Genomic DNA, 20,707 nt, shown 5'->3' with positions numbered 1-20,707 from the left:
ATGACCTCTTTGAAAGCAAGATGGGATCAAATCCCACTAATCCACTCTTGGAATAAGTCATAATTCAGCCCTGAGTAACCCTCGAGAACCTCACAGCTTCAGTGAGCAGGGATTTGCAGATATTCAAGTTTTAAAGTGCCATTTTACCAGGAAAAATAAAAAAAACAAGGAAAAAAACCCCAATTTTCTGGATTATTTCGATACCTTGAAATATCATCATCATCATCTCCACACCTTTAGATTAACCCAATGTCATCAACCCAGTGCCTGCTTTTTATTTTTATTATTATTTTTATTCTAATTTTTATTCTTATTTTTATTCTTTTTTATTATTATTTTTGTTATTTTTCTTATTTTTCTTCTTATTTTTATTCTTATTTTTATTCTTTTTTATTATTATTTTTGTTATTTTTCTTATTTTTATTCTTATTTTTATTCTTATTTTTATTCTTTTTTTTGTTATTATTCTTATTTTTATTCTTATTTTTATTCTTATTTTTGTTATTATTCTTATTTTTATTCTTATTTTTATTCTTATTTTTGTTATTATTCTTATTTTTATTCTTATTTTCATTTTTATTCCCTAATTCAACGAGTTTAGTAAGAGACAGTGCCTCTAATTTCTGGGAAAGCAGAAATCCTTGCCAGAATTACTCATCTAGAGAGGCAGGAGATCTAAGTTCAGGTCCTGGGCTCTGACCAAGCACCACCTTCACCCAGAGCCCCGCAGGAGCTGAACCCTCAGCGCTGCCAGCAGCAAAATATTCACTTTTCTCTTCCAACTTGAGGAGTTTCAAGGTTTTTTTAGGTCTTGAATGTCCTAAAATGAAACAGGCAAACGACACTGGAGATTTCAGGAGTAAGTTGGGTGAATTCGCTGCATTTCAGACATGTAAAATGTATCAGAAATGGGGTTTTTTGGGGTTTTTTTGGGGTTTTTTTTGGTTTTTTGGTGTTCCACAGGTTGTCCACCACATTTGGGATGTTCCACGTCTCCTTCATCCAAACTGAGGGAGAAGCAAACCAGCTCTGCTGGATGCACCAACCTTTGAAACACCCAGCTGAACTGCACAAACCTAGCCGAAAAATCCTAAAAATCCCCATTTTCCCTGAGTGCATTCACTAGTGGGTATTCCCTAAGAACAGCTCTGGAGATTTAGGTATTTTCACCAAAAATCCTCGCAGGTTTTATCAGGAGACATCAGCCTTGTTTAACTCCAGGTGTAGAAATAACTGAGCCAGTCAGAGGCTAATGGAAAAGGTGAAAAAATATAGGGAAAAGGGGAAAAATATAGAGAAAAAGGAAAAAATACAGGGAAAAAGGAAAATATATAGGGAAAAGGGGAAAAATATAGGGAAAAGGGAAAAATATAGGGAAAAGGGAAGAAAATATAGGGAAAAGGGGAAAAAATATAGAGAAAAAGGAAAAAATATAGGGAAAAAGGAAAATATATAGGGAAAAGGGGAAAAATACAGGCAAAAGGGAAAAAATAGGGAGAAGGGAAAAAATATAGGGAAAAGGGGAAAAATATAGGCAAAAGGGGAAAAAATAGGGAAAAGGGAAAAATATAGGGAAAAGGGAAAAAAATATAGGGAAAAGGGAAGAAAATATAGGGAAAAGGGAAGAAAATATAGGGAAAAGGGAAGAAAATATAGGGAAAAATATAGGGAAAAGGGAAAAAAATATAGGGAAAGGGGAAGAAATATAGGGAAAAGGGGAAAAATATAGGGAAAAGGGAAAAAATATAGGGAAAAGGGAAAAAATATAGGGAAAAGGGAAGAAATATAGGGAAAAGGGGAAAAATATAGGGAAAGGGGAAGAAATATAGGGAAAAGGGAAAAATATAGGGAAAAGGGGAAAAAATATAGGGAAAAATATAGGGAAAAGGGAAAAAATATAGGGAAAAGGGGAAAAATATAGGGAAAAGGGGAAAAAATATAGGGAAAAATATAGGGAAAAGGGGAAAAAATAGGGAAAAGGGAAAAAATATAGGCAAAAGGGGAAAAAATATAGGGAAAAATATAGGGAAAAAATATAGGGAAAAGGGGAAAAAATAGGGAAAAAATATAGGGAAAAGGGAAAAATATAGGGAAAAGGGGAAAATATAGGGAAAAGGGAAAAAATATAGGCAAAAGGGGAAAAAATATAGGGAAAAGGGAAAAATATACGGAAAAAAATATAAAAATATCCTTATTTTTACCTTTGGAGAGTTCTGAGTGCTGACCACGAAGGGAGGAACACCAACAGGCTGCCATGGTGCTTTTTGGGAATTTTATCCCCAGCGCTGCTCGAGGGCTAACGAAGGAAGACAAAATCACTGCATTTGCTAAAAACTCAACACCACAGTCGTAAAAACCCCCGATGAAAACCAACATTTCTGCAATTCCAGAGAGGCAGGAGGGAAGAAAAAAAGGTTTTCCAGGTGGTCTTACCTGCTCTTTGCTGTCCCACGTGTCCGGAGTTGAGGGTTTTTTGGTCGCTGCTGGCGCCGTTGTGTGCAAGACCCAAGGAAAGCTAGGAGGTTGTACAGTTATCTCCCTTGGTGTAATTCTAAACTATACAACCTACTACCTCAACCTGGATGCATGCAGTCAAAAATGGATAAAAGTCAGGGTTTTTTTCTAGTTATCAAAAAAATAAATTTAAAAAAAAAAAAGGTCCCCCCGAATCCTCAGTGGTTTTTAATTTAGAGGGAATAAATTGCCAACCCCAAATTGGGCTCCCCACGGTGGGAATGGGAGGTGATAAGACACAGCAAGCCAGGGTTATTCCTGCTGGGATTTGGGCAAGGTCATGGAGGTTTTGGCACGAGATGGAATTTTTTTTCCCTGGCCAAAATAATGGTGTTTTTACTCCATGGCAGATTCAGCTGTGCTCTAGCACAGAACATACACAGACATATATATACATATATAATTGTGTTTCCTTAAGTCACTGAGCAAAAAATAAATACAAAACCCACAAATGACATCATCCCAGTCGGAGGGCTGAAATCCTGTTTGCCAAATATCTGCCTGGAGTGATTTTTTTTTTTTTAATTGCAGATAATTTTCATTTTAAAAAAATGAAAAATTATATATATATATATTACAAAAAACCACATGTATATTAAGCGCTTAGAGAAGGCTTAGGGTGAAATTTGTCCTGACAAGTCTTTTCCTTCCTGAACACACACCATGCTGACCTTGGAGCTCCTGGATGTTTTGGAGCTCCTGGATGTTTAAGGGATGACTGGAGAAATGGTATTAGGAGGAAAACTCCAGAAAAGATAGAAAATTGGAGGTGAATTTGACCCTTGCACCAAACCCTGCTCAATCCACCAATCTGGAGAAGCATCACCCTCAGCAGCCAGACGTGTTTCCTCCACAAAAACCCACATTTTTAACTCCTCCAAACTCCCAGCCAAACAGCCAGGATGTTATCCTTGTGATTCACTAAAAGCTGCCTGGTTGTGATGGATTTTCCAGCTGGGATTTGCATCCCCAAACCTGCTGGTGGAGCTGGGGCAGAGCTGGGATTCTTCCCTGGAAGGGAATTCCATGGGAATAACCCTCCAAAAAATGGATGCTGAGCTCTGCTGAAAGCGTTTCTCCCTTTTCCTAGGATAAATCACCATTTCTGATGATGGAAAAAGCTAATTCTCCACCTTGACATCCCAAGGAATAGAGGAGGGAGGTGAGAAGAAGCATCACCGTTCAGAATTCAGCTTGAGACAGCAGGAGGGGATGTTGAAAAAAAATGCAAAAATAATCTTTCTGCAAGGTTTCAATGCCCCTGATGTTGATGGGATCCCAATTTCTAGTGACTCCATATTCGGTAAAGTTTACTTGGACCAAACAGTGGAAATCCAAGATATTTTAGTTACCAGCACAGAGCAGAGTCACTGCTAACTGTTTGATAAGTTAGAGCAGTGAGCAAAGCACAGCTCTGGAAAAGGAAATGTGGAATTCTGACCAGGAGCTTTATCTTGTCTAAAAACATCCTGATCCCAACTCCTCAATGGGATCCCAAAATCACCATTTTTCAGCGCTGAACGCTTATCCCCCAAAGTGAAATCCAATTATTTACCTGAAGTAGCTCCATGGAAGCCAATGAACCTGAGTGTTGAGTTAGGCTGGTGGAAAATCCCAAATCCCAACCAATCTCTGTGCCACAGAGGAGACAAAATTCCCTTCAGACTTCCAAAAACAACCTGTTCCACAGTTTGCAGCTAAAAACGAACCCATTGCAGCATCACATGACTGAACCACTCATGTTTTCCACAGCTTATCCTGCCAAGTGTTTTTCTGCATCTCAACCTTGCAATATCTAACATTCCATAATTGAAATTTTAACAAATTATTACCTCTGTCTGATCAGTTTAATGAGATTGACACAGGCACCCCTTGCCCACCACATATTTATAAGCAGAGCTGAGCAAAACCCACAAAATTCTCCAATAATTTGCTCTAAAATGGAAGGCAGAGAGAGGCAGAGAGTTTTATTTGTATCCTCAACTCAACCAAGGTCTAAATGACAATAATAAGTTCCTTACTCTCGACTTACACCAAAACAACCTAAATTTTTCTCAGGTTGGCCAATTCCACTCTGGGCCTGTTTTGTCCACCTCTCCTTGCTGCTCTTCCATCTCCACACAAAGAGACTCTGAGCACTTTCTAAACACCACAGCAGTTTCATCTCACTCACCCTCTGGGGTCAACTTTTAGACACCTCCCCATCACCCTGCTGCACAAATTATCCTGGAAAATTTCCCTCAGTTTTGGCTGCAGGTATTTTGGTTGCTCAGGTGAAGCTTGGGCAGCTGGAAGTGCATTTGCACCCCAGAGGAAATGGAATTTCCAGCAGGAAAACGTGTCAGGGATTCAAGTTGTGCTGTCAGTTAGAGTATTTGCTGCTCTTCAGTTTAGGAACTGAGATCAGATATTCAAACAGGAATCACCTCATGGCCATGATTTGTGTCCCTTCGTGTCACCTCTCTGTGCCTGAGACTCCCTGTGCCCCAGGAGCTCCCTGTTGGTGGTTTCTGTCAATTAGGTCTTTCCCCAGTTAGCACAATCATACCAAATTATGCAATTAGGGCCAATCTGGGATCTGCTGACAATCCTCAATCACGGTATGTTATCGATGGCAGAAGTTCCTGTTCAGCAGTGGGACAGGGAGAAATGTGGAACTTTGCTCCTCCACCACTTCAGGGGCCTCAGTGCCTTTTGTCTGAGACCCCTTGGAGGCCTCTTGGCTTCTTCAGAATCCCAGAAATGATTTCACACTTCTGGGGACAAAAGGGAATCTCTGTCCCAGCCCAGCCAGCTTTATTTTAAAGCAACAGTGTCATTAAAAAATTGCCTTTTTACTCTGTGTAAGCCTCTGATTCCTGAAGGAAAAGTGAATCCAACTGCTGTCCTCCCACAGCAATGCTGGGATTCACATTCACTGAGGATTTAAGGTTCAAACAGGGAGGAAATGCTGCTGGAGCAGCTCTTCCCAGCCCAATCCAGCCTTTTCAGCCCATGGCACTGAGCTCACCAAGCTTTGCTCTGCACTGGGAAGTTTTCCCTCCTCACTGGTTTTATTCCCTGTTCCCTCCAGAGCCTCCAGGTGAGGGAAGAACTCACCAACCTGCTTCCCCTGCCAAAATTTCCTATTTAATTCCCCCAACAGTGAGGTGAGAATTGCAACCCAGAGCTGATTTTTGAGCTGTGCCTGGCTGGAATATCCCATCCTTTTCCAACAATTCAATGTACAGCAGCAATTCAGTCACACAGAAAACCAGGGGCTCAGAGGGCAGAATATTCCCAAATATTCCCAAATAATGACAGAAAACAGCACCTCACCTATTAATCCCTGCACTAAATCACAGTTTATGAGCATTTATAGACCTACTGACTTTGAACAGAATTCCAGCCATGGACACTCACTAGAGATGTTCAAGGAAGCTGAATTTTGTCTTCTTACAATCAGGAAAATCATCAGCTGAGGTTTGGCTCTGAATGATGCAGAAGAGGGGAAAACCCACCTTCCCTCTCACATCCCAGGCAGGCCTTGCCAGGGAGGGGGTGGGAAAGCAGAAAATGGGTTTCCTTAAGGCACTGAGCAAAAAATAAATACAAAACCCACAAATGACATCGTTCCAGTCGGAGGGCTGAAATCCTGTTTGCCAAAATATCAGCCTGGAGTGATTTTTTTTTTTTTTTTTCATTTTTTATAAACCTCAGACAGGAAGAGTTTTCACCCTGGAAATGCTGACATGATTCCTGCTGGTCACCTCAGCCCTTCAGCCTCATTTGATGAAACCTGATGAGGATTTGGTTGTAATGAGGAACCTCAACAGGTTCAAAGGTTTATTCCAGCTCAGAAAACTCTCCTAGAAATCTGGCAAACACACTAAAAAGGGCTGGAAGTCCAAAAGGCTGCAAAACAGGCAAAGAAGAATCATCTGGGCTCAGCTGAAACCCAGAGCAAGGAAATATTTTGAGAGCTCTCCAAAATTTTTTGATGCATTACAAAAATGATGCCTCAACTTTCAGCCCAGGGTTGCAGCAATCTGACGGTTTGCTCAATGCCACATTTCAATATTTGGGGTTTTTGGAGGGGAAAGGTGGCCAGGCTGTTATTCCTGAGCCAAATGGGGCTTTGGGGAGGAGCTGTGGTATCAGCTCTGGGTGAGGTTTGGATCTAAAGGGGGAAGGAGGCACAAGTATTGAGTGCTGATGACTCTAAATGACCCCAAAACTTTTTTTTGGGGGGGGTTTTTTGGGTTATCCCAGGCCTGCTGGGTGACTGAGACCCTGCACAGCACAATGCAGACCCAATCCAGTCCAGAAATCCAGCCAAGGCTGACTTCACATCAAAAAATGAAGGAATTCCCAGGGGATGGCAGGAGGCTGAACCCAAACCTGGTGCCAATCCCAGGGTGGATTTCCCCAGGAAAATGCAGGGAATTCTCCTCCTGCAATGCTCCAAGGTGTCCCACCCTCAATCCTTCCCCTAAAAACATCCTCTCCTCATTCTCTCCCTTATTTTCTCCCTTACTGATCAGAAGCAAATAAACAAAAACAGAGAGGGGGGAAGGAAAAAAAAAAAATCAGATTGCCAAAACAACCAGAATACAGAAATTTTTCTGCCTTTTAAGAGTTTAACCAGATTTGATTATCTGAATAGGAGTATTTGGATCCTGTTCAAATTCCAGGGTACACAATTCCATTCTGCTTATCACGAATCCCATTTGCCACTGCATTTGGTTATTCTAATTACCCCACTGCCATTGGGTGCTCCTCCCCAGCCTGGGAAAGGAAGGAAAACACCAATAAATTCCCTTTTCATCCCCCAGTGGTGACCATGAGACATCGTGGTTCTGCAGGAGATCTCACAGGTGATCTCAGTGAGAAATGGTCGTGGGGTTTTAAAGGAGGAAAAAGAAGATTTACCAAAGATTATATATTAAAATATTATTATTATTATTAGCATCTCAGCAACAGGAGTGAGAAGTGGTGTTTTAAAGGAGAAAAAGATTTACCAAATATTAAAAGAATTAGAATATTAACTATTAAAATATTATTATTAATATTAGTATCTCAGCAACAGGAGCGAGAAATGGTCGTGGTATTTTGAAGAAGAAAAAGAAGACATGCCAAATATTAAAAAAAATTAAAATAGTGAATATTACTATCTTAATATTAGTATCTCAGCGACAGGAGTGAGAAACGGTCGTGGGGTTTTAAAGGAGAAAAAGAAGATTTACCAAATATTAAAAGAATTAGAATATTAAATATTAAATATTAAAATATTATTGTTAATATTAGCATCTCAGCAACAGGAGTGAGAAATGGTCGTGGTGTTTTAAAGGAGGAAAAAGAAGATGTACCAAATATTTTGAAAAATTAAAATAGTGAATATTAAAATCTTAATATTAGTATCTCAGCAACAGGAGCGAGAAATGGTCGTGGTGTTTTAAAGGAGAAAAAAAGATTTACCAAATATTTAAAAAATCACGATATTAACTATTAAAATTATTAATAACATTATTACATTCAACCTACTTTAAAACATTGAAAATCAAGAAAAAAGAGGAGCTTTGGGAAAGCTTTCCTTCGTCAGAGAAGAACTTCTGCTGCTCTCAACTCCAACTCTGGCCAAAGGAAACACAAGCCCAGCACAGCCTCCCCAAATCCCACACAGAAGGGTTTTTTTTACCTCCAGAAAGGCCCTAAAGCAGCCACTCTGCCCATTGCTGAAGCTGCAGGAATCAAAACCCTGATTTTTGGAGAGGATCTTGGGGCATTTTGGGGTAATTCCCACCTCCAGGTGCTCTGGTTTGATCCCACAAGTGCCTCTGGGGCAGATGGAGGGAGCTGGGATGGTTTTGGGATCAGAGCTGCTGCAGGAATCCAAGCTCCTCACCCACAAAATCAGGGGGAAATAACAAAAAAAATAAATCCTCTTGTAGGAAATGCACAGGTAGGAAACTCCCAGACCCCAATCAGGCTCCTCATCCTAAAAGGAAAACCCATTTCCAGGTTCTTCCCATCATTTTGTCAAACTGCAGCTTTGCTGGAGAACTTAATGAAGTGCAGAGAAAGACGAGCAGCAGAAAAGAAATACAAATGAAGGCTGAAAACACAATGCAGAGCTTTTCAACAGGCTGGGCTGGAAAACAAGGGGGGAGAGTATGGGAGGCTGCAGCTAAAAATTGGGGAGTTTAGTTTAATTCAGTTTAGGTTAGGTTAGTTGAACAAGGGACAGACTAAAATGCATTTTAAAATTCACTAAGAATGGGTTTTGCTTGGTTTTTTTTTGGATAATCTGAGCTCAGAGATAAGCTGTGCTGCCAGAAGTGTCTTGAACTTGTCCCACAAATCCCCACAGCATCCCCAAACTCACACCACAAAAAAAAAACCTCCCAGGAGCGATCAGAAAATTCTCTCTGATTTATTTTATTCAGAAATAACTCCCTTTTTTCTCCTCCCAGCAGCACAGGCCCTGCAGCTCACCCCACTTGTGGTGCCACTTCTCCAAAGTTTCCTTTCTGAGCATCCAGCTGTGTTTAGATCAAGCCTCTCACCAAAAAGGAGGGAGGGGAAAAAAAAATAAAATTGGATATTGATTCGCAGATCCCAACATATTCAGCGAGAAATTGCGCTAAAATATTTGACAGAGGAGAAAAAAAAAAAAAAATCTGTTTTTTCTTTGCTCTTCTATGATTCAAGTATTGATTTGCTAATGGAAAAAATACCAAACCGAACTGCAGTGCCTCATTTTGGGATGTATTTGACCCAATTTCCTTTCCAGGGGTCTTCTGGCCTCTCCAAGCAGTGTCACCTGAAATGCCACCATGGGAGTATCTCCATGACCCTCTGGGAATATCCATGACCCTCTGGGAATATCCATGACCAACTCCAGGCTCTTCTCAGCCTTTTCTACCACAACTGGCTTCACAGAGAAGAGACAACCCTACAGAAATGTGGATTTATTGGGTTTGACCACCTCATTTCCCCTTGGAGCTCAGACTGATTGAGGAGAATATTTTACAGAGGAGGAAAAAAAAAAAAGATTCTTCTTTCCTCTTCTATGATTTAAGTATTGATTTTTTAAATCAAAAAAATACCAAACCAAACTGCAGTGCCTCATTTTGGGATGTATTTGACCTAATTTCCCATCCAGGGGTCTTCTGGCATCTCCAAGCAGTGTCACCTGAAATGCCACCATGGGAGTATCTCCATGACCCTCTGGGAACATCCATGACTAATTCCAGGCTCTTCTCAGCCTTTTCTACCACAAATGGCTTCACAGAGGAGAGACAACCCTACAGAAATGTGGATTTTATTGGGTTTAACCACCTCATTTCCCCTTGGAGCTCAGACTGGAGGAGCTCATGGGAATCCAGTGAGGTCAACATTCACAGCATTTAACAAACCAACCCCAAACCAACGCAGAATATTCACAGATCCTCTGGGAAAAGTGATTTTTGCTGTCCCAATCTCATCCTGCTTCCATGGGGAACCTCTGCTCATCCCATGGATGGAACAAAATCCACTCACAAAGTCCCAAAGGGGAGTTTCACTCCAGGCCCTTATTAATAATCCCACAATAAACACAAAGTTCTGCTGGAAACAACTCATCTGCACCTTTTATTCCTTGATTTCCTATCCAAACATTTGGGGAATATTGATACCCAACTTTAACACCCAACTTTACATCACACAGAAAGCCAAAATGCAATTTTTTTCCTTTTTTTAAAAGCTAGTTTCAAGTTGCAGGGAGAAAGAAGAGTAGCTGGACTTAGCTCTGACATCATTTTACGCTTCTATAATAAATAGAAAACACATAGAAAACCCTGGAAATTCAGCAAATAGGGGAAAAAAATTTTTTTTGGCCTACAGCAGAGAGTGTCAAAGCAGCCAAGTCCAAACCCAGAGAAATTTAAAAGTGGAAATGCAGAGCAAATCTTGGGTAGAATTAACACTGAAAGCTGCTGGAAAGAAACAGTCAGACTTTATTTTGAGTTTACAGCCTAATTATTTTCATATAGGATCCGTACGTTGGGGTTTTAGAAAAAAAGGACTTCTTCCAAAAGAATTGTTCCACTCTCCCAACTTTAAAGGTTATTTTTGCACAGCAGGTTTTACACTGCTGCTCCCATGGCTTTTTCCCTGCCCTGCCACTTCTTTTGGACTTTCCAGCACGATTATTTGCTCTTAAAAAATTGTTTTAGAGGACACAAATGCCATGAATTTGGGAGGAATGGGATTCGAATACCATGAATTTGGGAGGAATGGGATTCTATAATAAAGTGATTTTTCTGAGAGGAGTTGGAGGGTCAAACCCCTCCTGTGTCAGAGCAGTGAACTAAGGGATTCCAAACTCCTGGAGAGAAAGGAGAAGTGACTCTTCCTCCCTCAAACTTAAGCCACCAGAGAGAGAACAGCTCCACGCTGCTTTAAAAATGAAATTATTTTACCTGTTTCACAACTCAACAACACAAGAACGTTCCCCATCCCATCCCCATCACCAGAGCAGGGCAGAGCATGGGTGGGATTGAATTTCTTCAATTAATGATGCCCAACAAACTCCCCCAAACCCCTTTTCATCAACACAACCAAGCAAGCCACCCTTTGCACGAGGGGATTTTCAGCTGAAAGCTCAGCTGACCATTTGCAGCTCCATTTTTACATTCATTTAAATTAAAAAAAAATTAAATAAAATAAAGGAGGGAGGACAGGGGGGAAAAGAGGAGGGAAGAGCTTGGACTATTGGGAGCTCCAGCCCAGGTGCACTCGCCAGGCAGACACAGACCTATAGATACAAGCTTGTGTGGAATATGAGCACAAGTTCGGATCTACGGGTTTGTGGCACCAGGCAGGGATCCCTGCTGTCACTGCAGGGGCTGGGGGGTCATTCTGGGGGGGATGGAAGGAGGAAAAGCATTTCTGAAAGTGCAATTTCCGAGGTGTTAGCGAGGAGACTTCGTTCAAACCTCAAACCCCTTCCTGGGGCAGAGCTGATTGTTGACTTTGTTGGAACACAAAGCTGCAGTTTCCCATTATTTTTGCATGAAAAACAGCAAAATAAAATACACAATAAAATTCCAAACTGACCAAAAGAAAGCTGTCCTGCATTTCATCCTCACCAGCACTTTGCTGGATAGAATTTCTGGAGATCACACAGCAGTAATTGAATTAACGACCAGCATTGGAGGTATGTCACTAAAACAGGGTAGGGAATTACCCAAGAGCAAGGTTTTGGGATATAAACAAAATTCAAATCCACAGCCATCCCCCCACTCTGCAAAAAGCTGTCCTGTTCCCATTCTGGCAGCCTGGCTGAAGAAACAACTTTGGAAGAGTTGTTTTAACTTTCAGAGAAGTCATTCCTGGGCTGAGGTTTGCCTTTAATGCTATTTTTAAAGGCAAAAAAACCCCAAAACAAACCCTTTTCACTCTGCTAAACAAGCTGGAAATTCCCCCTAACCCAAACCCTCTGCATTTCTTCCACGCAGACAAATATAAAACTTCTTTAGGATTTTTCTAATAAAGCCTGAAAAACAAAGTTTTGCCACCACAAGCAAGAGGTGTCGCCTCCTTCCTGGAGGTTTCCAAGGTTTTTTTTCCTGCCTAATGAATATTTCCCATTTTTCTGGGGGGGAATTAGGCTGGAAAGCAGCCTGGCTGGGAGCTCCACATGGGGAAAATCACTGAGATCAACTCGTGCTCAAAGTGTCACCAGATTTTCCCTTCTCTTCCTTCAGAAGACAAACTGCAGCAATGCAATTTCATATTATCCTCTTTAAAACCAAACAGGCACCACTTGGAAAAGAATTCTTGGAAAAGAATTCTGCTATTTGGATGCTGTTAGAAAATTTTCCTTTTTTTTTTTTTTTTTTTTTGTGCAGGTTCTTAAAAATAAATCACTTCAACCTTTCCAGCCTGGTAAATACGCAATTATAAAATACAATTTTCCTTTATTTGGAATTCGCTGGGTGGCAAGAAACTCCAGTTCCACCCAGCAATAGATGTTAAACTTCCACCATCTGTCCAAAGGTTATCTAAATTCATCCTCCCGAGTTTCGATTCCTACGCTGACACTCACCTTCAAAACGTCCAGATTTCCCCCAAAGTTTTTGGCAGCCAAAATTCACTCAGCATCCTTGGAAAACCGGGATGGATTTGCTGTTGGAATTTGGGATGGAGTGGGGCAGGCAGGGCAGGGATTGTGCCCTCCTTGGGCACAGAGCTGCGAATGGAACACAACAAATGTCACCCAAAAATAACCCAAATAATAAAAATAATTCCACCACAAAACTCATTTATTGCAGGGAAGCTGAGGTTCAAATCCAGGTGGTTTAATGGGGTCTAACAGGTAAAATATTTGGATATTTACAATCCTGTTTGCACCAGGATTTCTTCCCCTGGCAGGGAATTTTTCCATCAGTCTCACTGCAAGACTGCACGAGGCAGAATAGTTGCTTTATATTCAGCATATTCATTTTAACCCGAATATCCTTTACATTGTTATGGAGATGAAGCGAGCTATTTTGAATGTTCCTGGCAGAGAAATACTTCCTTTTTTTCATAGGAGATGATCTCTGAAATACTCCTGCAAGGGGATGAAGTTACACCTTTCCTCTGTTTTCCCAGCTCCAAAACTTTTATTTTTCCTTTCCCATTCATTCCTGGGCTAATCCTTTCCCTGGGATAACTCAAACCCATGAATAAAACCAACATTTGGGTTTTGCAGGGAACACCCAGAGCTTCGAGGAGCCTGGCACATGCTGCAGGAAAGCTGGGATTTGTTGGGAAAATCCACCCTTTTTTTCCCTGCAAAAGGAGGAAGATCCCACAGCACCTCCCTCCCTACCTGATTGGCTTTTCCAGCACAAAAGGGAAGAGGAAGAGTTGGGATCCATCAGAGCTTCACTCGGGGGGAAAAACAGGAGAAAAAGGGGGAAAGCAGCAGGAAATATCCCTGGAAAAGCTCCAGATTAATCCCCACTGCAAATCTGATTGTTCCCCTCGGCATTCCTGGGAGCCCTGGAGGAGTTGGGCTCTGGGATGTCATTCCATGGCACCTGTGTGCTGTAAATTCCAAATATCCAGGAACCAACCTGCTCCTTTTGGAAAACAAACTCGCAGGCAGTTTTTGAGACAGCAAATTGACAAATTTAGCAGCAAACGAACAGTTTTGTTTGTTGAAAGTTACCGATTTTTAATTTATTTTTAATTTTTTTTTTTTTTAATGAGAGCTGCTTTTTAAACAGGAATTTCACTAGTACTCAATATATTCAGGGGGATATATAAAGAGAGCCACAGATTAGCCAAGATCTGGGGTTGGGAATGTTTTCCCCCCATTGATCAATCATACACCTTTTGAAAACCTGATGAACATAAACACAGTGGCAGAAAATCCATGAGAGGCAAACAAATCGATCAGCATCACCCTGCATTTGCTGACATGACAAATCCAAAGTTTCAACCTGTACATTAAGGTATTTATATTAAGATTTGTTGTACCTTTATACCAAACATCGCATTGTTATTAACTTTATAAATATCAATGATCACCAGCATCAACCAGGCTTTGCCACACGGTACAGTAAAATACAACATATTTTTGTCAGTAACAACCCAACCTAAAGCTGGTTTTTCAGAGATTTATAGAGGAATATAGAGGGAAACACACAGAAATAAAATCTCTGAAGACCAAACAGTGGGAATTGGTCTGTGGGTGGTTTTCTTGCAAACCACAAAGCAGAAATGCCCTGTCCAGGAAAATCGATCATCGCGGAATGCATTGTGTGCCTGAGGAAAAAGCTGTTTGCAGCCATTTCATCCTTCTGCCCCGAAAATCAGGCAAATAAGAAACACAACTGAGAAATAATTCCTATTCTTTGCCTTCCAGTTTTAACCCAAAGGTAATTAGACCTACAAATATATATATATATATACATACACACACAGAGTCTATCCTAAGTTTAAAGAGCAACTCTTTAAGGATTTCTGAGCTTGAAATAATTGTAAGGAATGGGAAGGAAAAGGAAGATACTGACTGAGAGTCCAGATTACCTCAGCAGCAGCAGCATTTTGCAGGATTTCCTACGGAACGTGCGCTGCCATATTGCTAGGCCCAACTCCTCGGGAACGCATTCTGGAAGACAAAATATTTAGGGATATTTTCATGGCATGTTTTCAAGGAATGGAGGCTGTTTTCCTACACCCAGAGGCTACAGTTTCAGAGCAGCAAAAGGAAAAACCGAGGTCCTACGAGAAAAATTACTCCCTCCATTCCCAATATTTTACTTTTTACTTTTTTTTTTGGATTATTATTTTCTTGGATTATTATTTCCTTCCTCTTTGGATCAACCCACTCTTGCCCTCCCCCAGCGCGAGGAGCTCAATCAAACCCCGTGGCAATCAAACATTCCTCGGAACACAACCACTCCAGAACTTTGCCAATCCCCTTCCCACCAAAGCCAGGAAAACACCCAAACGTGGAGCTCGTTAGCAACACCAACTCCTCAAAGCGATTAGTCCTCATCTCCACATCCTCATCCAAAAAAAAAATCCCACTTGGGGAGCAAACAGAATCAAAGAGGAGCATCGTTACCTGCTTTGGAGAAGGCTCACCAAGCAAGCTTTTTTTAAAGCCTGTTGACTCTTTTAACACTGATACAAGGAATAATTATTTCTCTGTGCCGACGCGATTGTTAAGAGAGGAGAAGCCCCGGATTGTGGTGGCTCCGTGGATGCTATTCTTTTTGCACCACAGCAGGATTCTTGGCTGCCACTCCAAGCTGCTTTCACTTGCCAAGTTTTTAAGATGCCGGTTTTGCCTTTCATTTTATTGTTCCTTTCGCGACGTTAAAGAGCGACTTAAAAAAAAAAAATAATAATAAAACCGACAAAAAAAAAACCTCCCCATGCACAGCTGCCATCAGGGAGGGGGGGAATTATTTGAATTTTGCACAAGAGTGGAGAGGAGGAAGGAGCTGTGATGTAACCACAACGACACCCACAGAAATATTCCCAATATTGGGCTGGCGCTCGCTATCCTGGCATTCCCCACGGATCTGCTGGGACAGGAGGGAGGAATAAAACCTGCCAGACCCACAAACCCCATCAGAGGTGCAGGTTGATGCTTCTCCCCCCTCTCAGCACCACCACCTCATTTCTAATCCACTTTTTGCGGTTTAAGGCTGTTCTTCCCCACTGGGGATTTTGTACAGGTTGGGGAGAAACCTCCTGGCACAAAAGGATTCTCCCTGCATGTCCTCCCACCCCACCCAGGACAGGATTCACCCATTCCCAAACATCCCGGCCTTTCTTTGAGGCGATGCCACCGGCGAGAGGCTCCGCGGCACAACCTCCCGGGGTTCCTCCTCCACACACATTCCTTTGGCTAAGACACTGATCGTCATTTTTTAAAAAAAATTTTATCATTTGCCAATAGATCAATTTTTTAAAATTTCTTTTCATTTTCCCAGATTTTTTTAATTTTTAATTTTTTTATATTTTTAAATTAAAAAATTTTTTAAAAAATTTTTTAGAATTTTTTTAGGTTTTTTTTGTTTTTTAAATTTTTTTGATTTTTTTTTTTTAATCCCCAGCCCCGCCGCCGAGGAGGAGTTGATTTATTTCCTTTTTCCTTGACGTAGCCGCAAAACTCCCGGGACCTTTGCCAAAAAAGCTCGGGCGCGTTTAAATGAACAAACAGCAACAAAAAGTTGCTTGTGATCCTTCCCAGCCTCGAATATCAAAACCATGATGGGGGTTATGCTCTATGCACACATAAAGTGTAGAATAAAATGTTGAATAACGTAATTTTTTTTTGTCACGGAATCACTCCGAGCCACCACTCCTCGCTGCAGATGTTGGAGAAGCACCAACTGCCGATCCTACAGAGCAAATCCCCTTGGGTTCCCCTGCAGCCAGAGCTCCACACCAAAATCCTACTGGAAACAACTCCTTTCCCCAGTGCAGAGGTGAACTGTTTACCCCAAAAATGGAATTTTTCCCAACGCGCAAAGTTTCTGCGCAAACCCGCCGGCCGCGAACAAAAGCAGCGGGAATTAATAAGGGGGAAAGAAAAACAGAAGCTTTGTTCTAAAGTGGAAGCGTTAAGATGTGAAATTTCAAAATCAGATGGCTCGGGCTGTGATTTCTTTCATTTAAATGAATTGATCTGTTGCTAAACTGCTGCTCTGGTGCCAAGAAAGTTTTAACTCTTTCGGCTCAAAGCTCGCCGTGTTCTGCTGGTTCCTCTCTCCTCCCAGCGACGCAGCCATTAAATCAGAGGGGGAAATTAAAATAAAAAAGAGAGAGTGGGGAATAAAAAATATGAGAGCAGAAAAAGGATTTGGGAATGAAACCCACGGGCAGCACAGGCAGAGCACAAAAGGAGCTCCAGTCTGGTGCTTCGGGAGAACTTCTGCTGGCCAAACGACGTGGGTTTGGTTCCTCCAGCCTTCCCAAAACTTGGAGAGGACACAGAAAGGCCTTCGAGCTCCAAAACTGCACCTCCAGCAGCAAATCCGGGGCAGAGCAACCAGGAAAAACCCCAAAATCCCTGACCTAATTCACTGCAAACGTTCACTTACCGACGATGCCTTAAGCACTTCCAACAGAACCCCCTGCCCTACACGTGGGAGAAAGAGTAACAAAAAAAAGCCAAAAAATAGGTGCTGTGGGAGAATTTGGGGGAAAGTTCCTACTGCTTTTCCGTTTGGTTTTGGGGTGCTTTTGCCCGCTTCAAAAAATGATAAAAAAAGGAATTAAAAAAAAGAAAATTCAAATATAGACGTGTTGTAATTAGAGGTAATTCCGGGGGGAAAATACTTATGTGTAGAACAAAAAGAGAAAGAAAAAAATAAAAGAAAAATATATTTCTATATCTCTGTATCTCCCACTTTCCAGCTCTGCTGCAGTTCCCCCTAAACTGCTGCTGCTTGCTCCAATCTGCTGCCTGCTTAACAACGGAATGACAGGCAACATCTGTTTGTATAGAAGCCAAGATCAAGCCTTCGAAATTTTTTTGGCTCAGTTTCTCTTTTTTTTTTTCCCTTTTTCTACCCCCTCCCCTTGGAAAAAAATTAAAAAAAAAAAAAAATAGAAGCAAAAGAAAAAGTAAAAGCGCCCAGGAAGATTTTTGAAACAACTCGAGTGAGGCTGCAACTCTTTTCCCCTTGAGTTATTTCAAGGTAGAGGACTTGGAGGAGAACTCTTTCCTTCTCTCCACCCTCCTCCCCTGCTCTCCCCACCCTTCAGCCTCTCTCTCTTGCCCCATGCTATTAATAAAGTATCACACAAACTGGGAGAAAAAAAAAATAATAATCCAACGTACCTTGATCCCTAAAAGGCCACTCCCTCCTATGGGGAGGGAGAGGGTTCTTCAGGAGGCAACTAAAAAAAAAAAAAAAAATTGCACGGGGAGGGGAATATGGGATTCAGGGACAGCCTTGCCACAATCCTCTCACCCTGCTGGCTTTTTTCTTTTTTTTTTTTTCCCCTCCTCTCCTCCATTTTACAGACTGTTAAATACACTGTGCATGTTTGCAGAATCAAAGGGATTGTTATGAAATAAATAAAGACGCGGGTGATTAAAACAAATAAATAAGTTTAAAAAAAAAAAACAACCAAAAAAACATAAAAAATAATCAGCCCGGCTCCAAAATGCAATCCCAGTGAGTAACAATGTCAGCCTAGTGCCAATTCTGTGGCAAATCGGGAGAAAGCACAATAATTCCACATGCTGAGATGTGAACAACTGGAAAGGAACCAACTCTGGGGAAGTCACAATGCAAACTCTTACAGTTCCCCCACCCCCAGCCCCACTGCCATCCCTTCTGCAGGGGAAGGAGGGGGGGAGAAGGAAAAAAAAAAAAAATTAAGCCACTAATTTAACAAAAGAAAAAGGAAGAAAACAGCAAGCAGACCATCAACTGAAGCTGTTTAAAAACTCGGGGAGCGTTTTATTCGCTGGAGATTTGGGACAACGCCGCTGCATGCACGGGAAAAAAAAAAAAGGGGGAAAAAAATAAAATAATCAGACAAGTTGCTAAGGAGACTTGTGTAAACTGGGAATGCAGGCACATTTCTGGCCTTTCCCCCCATATTCCATCTCGCATTCCGATCACGCACCACTGCGGCACGATTGCACCAATGCTCTGCATTAATCTTGGCCTTAAACGGGGCTGCCTGGCAGAGCAGAGCCTGCATGGATCATCTTTCAAACTTAACAAGTTGAAGGCAGCCGGGGTGGCGGTGGGTGGGGAGGGCTGGGGGGGCGGAGACCTCGCTGCTGAATATAAAATATAGCAGCCCAGCTTAGTAAGGGAATTTTAAAGAGGAAGTGTTATCCGGGCAGATATAGAACGCGGCGAGGCTCTCGCTGCGGCTCTCCTTCTCTCTCTCTCTCTCTCTCTCCCACTTCTCCTGACAAAATCCCCATTCCCTGGCAGATGTCTGAATCCCTGCCAGATCTAACAATGTCCCACCAGACACTCGGGCTCGTTCTCCCGGCACGCTGGGGTCACAGATTCATATTAAACAAGCTTTTTTTCCTTCCCCCCTCCAGCTCCCAGAGCAGACACTTGGATGCAATATTGTCACCTTCCACTTTTAGGAAGAGCAAATCGAAGCCTGAGCTATTTGTGTGTGGTGCCTGCTGACCTTGTCTGGGACAGAATTAAACTTGGTGGGTTTTTTTTTTTTTTCCTCCTGTTCCTTGATTTGGGTGCAGGAAATCCATCTCCTTCCAGCTCAAATCCTCTCCCGCTGATGGAAAGCTCACTGGGATCACCCAACACCTGCTTTTCCTGCTCCTTTTGGGCTCTGAGGTGAGGATTTCCATCCTCACATGAGGAATCCACAAATCCAGCAGCAGCACACACAGGAAGAGCCAATTTCATGGGCTGTGCCTTGGAGCATCATCCCACCTTCAGCTCCTGCTCTGGGGAAAGGTGGCCCTGCCCATGCCAGGGGCTGGAATGAGGTGGGATTTAAAGTCCCTTCAAATACAGACCATTCAGGGAATTTCTGGGTAAGGGATTTGACTGAGGGAAGCAGAACAAGAACCCAAAGTTCATTCGGGAATGAGAACCCAGAGTTCATTCCAGAACGAGAACCCAAAATTCATTCCAGAACAAGAACCCAAAGTTCCTTTGAGAACCCAGAGTTCATTCCAGAATGAGAACCCAGAGCTCATTCCAGAATGAGAACCCAGAGGTCCCCAAGGAGCACCATTTTTGCTTTATTCCCAGGACAAAAGCACAGCAGAAGGAATTCCCTGTGCTCAGCCTCAGAGGGTTCCCTGTCCATGTCATCCCAGCCAGGAGAAGCATTCCATAAGTTGGGAATCCAGGACCAAACCCTCATTACCCACAGGCTGGGATCCTCCACTCCTAAGGTTATTGTCACCTGCTGGGGACAGTTCTGGCAGTGTCCCTTTTGTCCCCAAGGGACACTGTGAGGCCATTCCTGACACAGGACAAGTCAAGAAAGTTCTAATTTCTACATTCAGGGTCCAAAGCAAGGGAATCTTTGGCAGTGCGCAGAAATCAGGGAATGGAATGTGTTTTTAAAATGTCCCTCAGTGCTCAGGTGGGTTCAGAGCTCTCCTGAACCTCACTCCATAAAATTCAGAGGAGCCCAGCACTGCCTCCACTCATTATTCCTCATTTTTCTTCCATAGATCTACTGGAAAAGGAACATTGGACTCACCTGACTGCTTGTCTTTGCTTGGGAGGAACCACCTGAAAGAGAAACATCAAATCAACAAGTTAAAACTATCCACAAGTTGAAATTATCCTAACAGTTAAGGAAAACGTAGAAATCATCCCAAAACCATGATTTTCTCACATTGGAGTGTTTTGAAATGAAAGCACACAAAATGGAGAGAAAGGTGAGAAGTGGCAAGAAAAATCACTTTGAAGTGGAAGAGAGGAGGTTTAGATGGGATATTGGGGAGGAATTCTCCCCTGTGAGGATGGGGAGGTCCTGGAAAAGGAATTCCCAGAGAAGCTGTGGCTTCCCCTGGATCCCTGGAAGTGTCCAAGGCCAGGCTGGACAGGGCTTGGAGCAACCTGGGATATGGAAGGTGGAACTGGATGAGCTTTAAGGTTGCTTCCCACCCAAACCATCCCGTGATTCCACGATGAAAAAGATGCTAAACCCCTTCAGGTGCAGCACCAGGTGCTTTCCACACCTTCCCACTTCTGGA

The 20,707-nt window shown here is 42.2% G+C and overlaps 1 protein-coding gene across 4 annotated transcripts in view; it reads right to left on the bottom strand.

Annotated features, from left to right (window-relative positions):
• The window catches only part of LOC146427502 (uncharacterized), a 91,585-nt gene that overhangs the window by 25,312 nt on the left and 45,566 nt on the right, over positions 1 to 20,707 (bottom strand). The window contains exons 6-8 of one of the 4 annotated variants that reach the window (XR_014856379.1): positions 20,209 to 20,240; positions 12,584 to 14,638; positions 2,202 to 2,296 (exon numbers count right to left, since the gene is read on the bottom strand). Coding sequence is in view for 3 of the 4 variants with exons in the window: in XM_085081739.1 (XP_084937865.1) it covers positions 17,857 to 17,889; positions 20,209 to 20,240 (65 nt within the window). In the remaining variant the exon portion in view is untranslated. Of the gene's footprint in view, positions 1 to 2,201; positions 2,297 to 12,583; positions 15,363 to 17,830; positions 17,890 to 20,208; positions 20,241 to 20,707 lie in introns of those variants that run through there. The other 3 variants (XM_085081739.1, XM_085081738.1, XM_085081740.1) reach the window with 3 other exon arrangements.

This window comes from Lichenostomus cassidix, chromosome 24 (genome assembly GCF_008360975.1).
Source record: "Lichenostomus cassidix isolate B80296 chromosome 24, HeHo_3.0, whole genome shotgun sequence".
NCBI lineage: Eukaryota > Metazoa > Chordata > Aves > Passeriformes > Meliphagidae > Lichenostomus > Lichenostomus cassidix.
The sequence above is the reverse complement of the archived record's forward strand: the minus strand, read 5'-3'. Positions and strand labels throughout refer to the sequence as shown.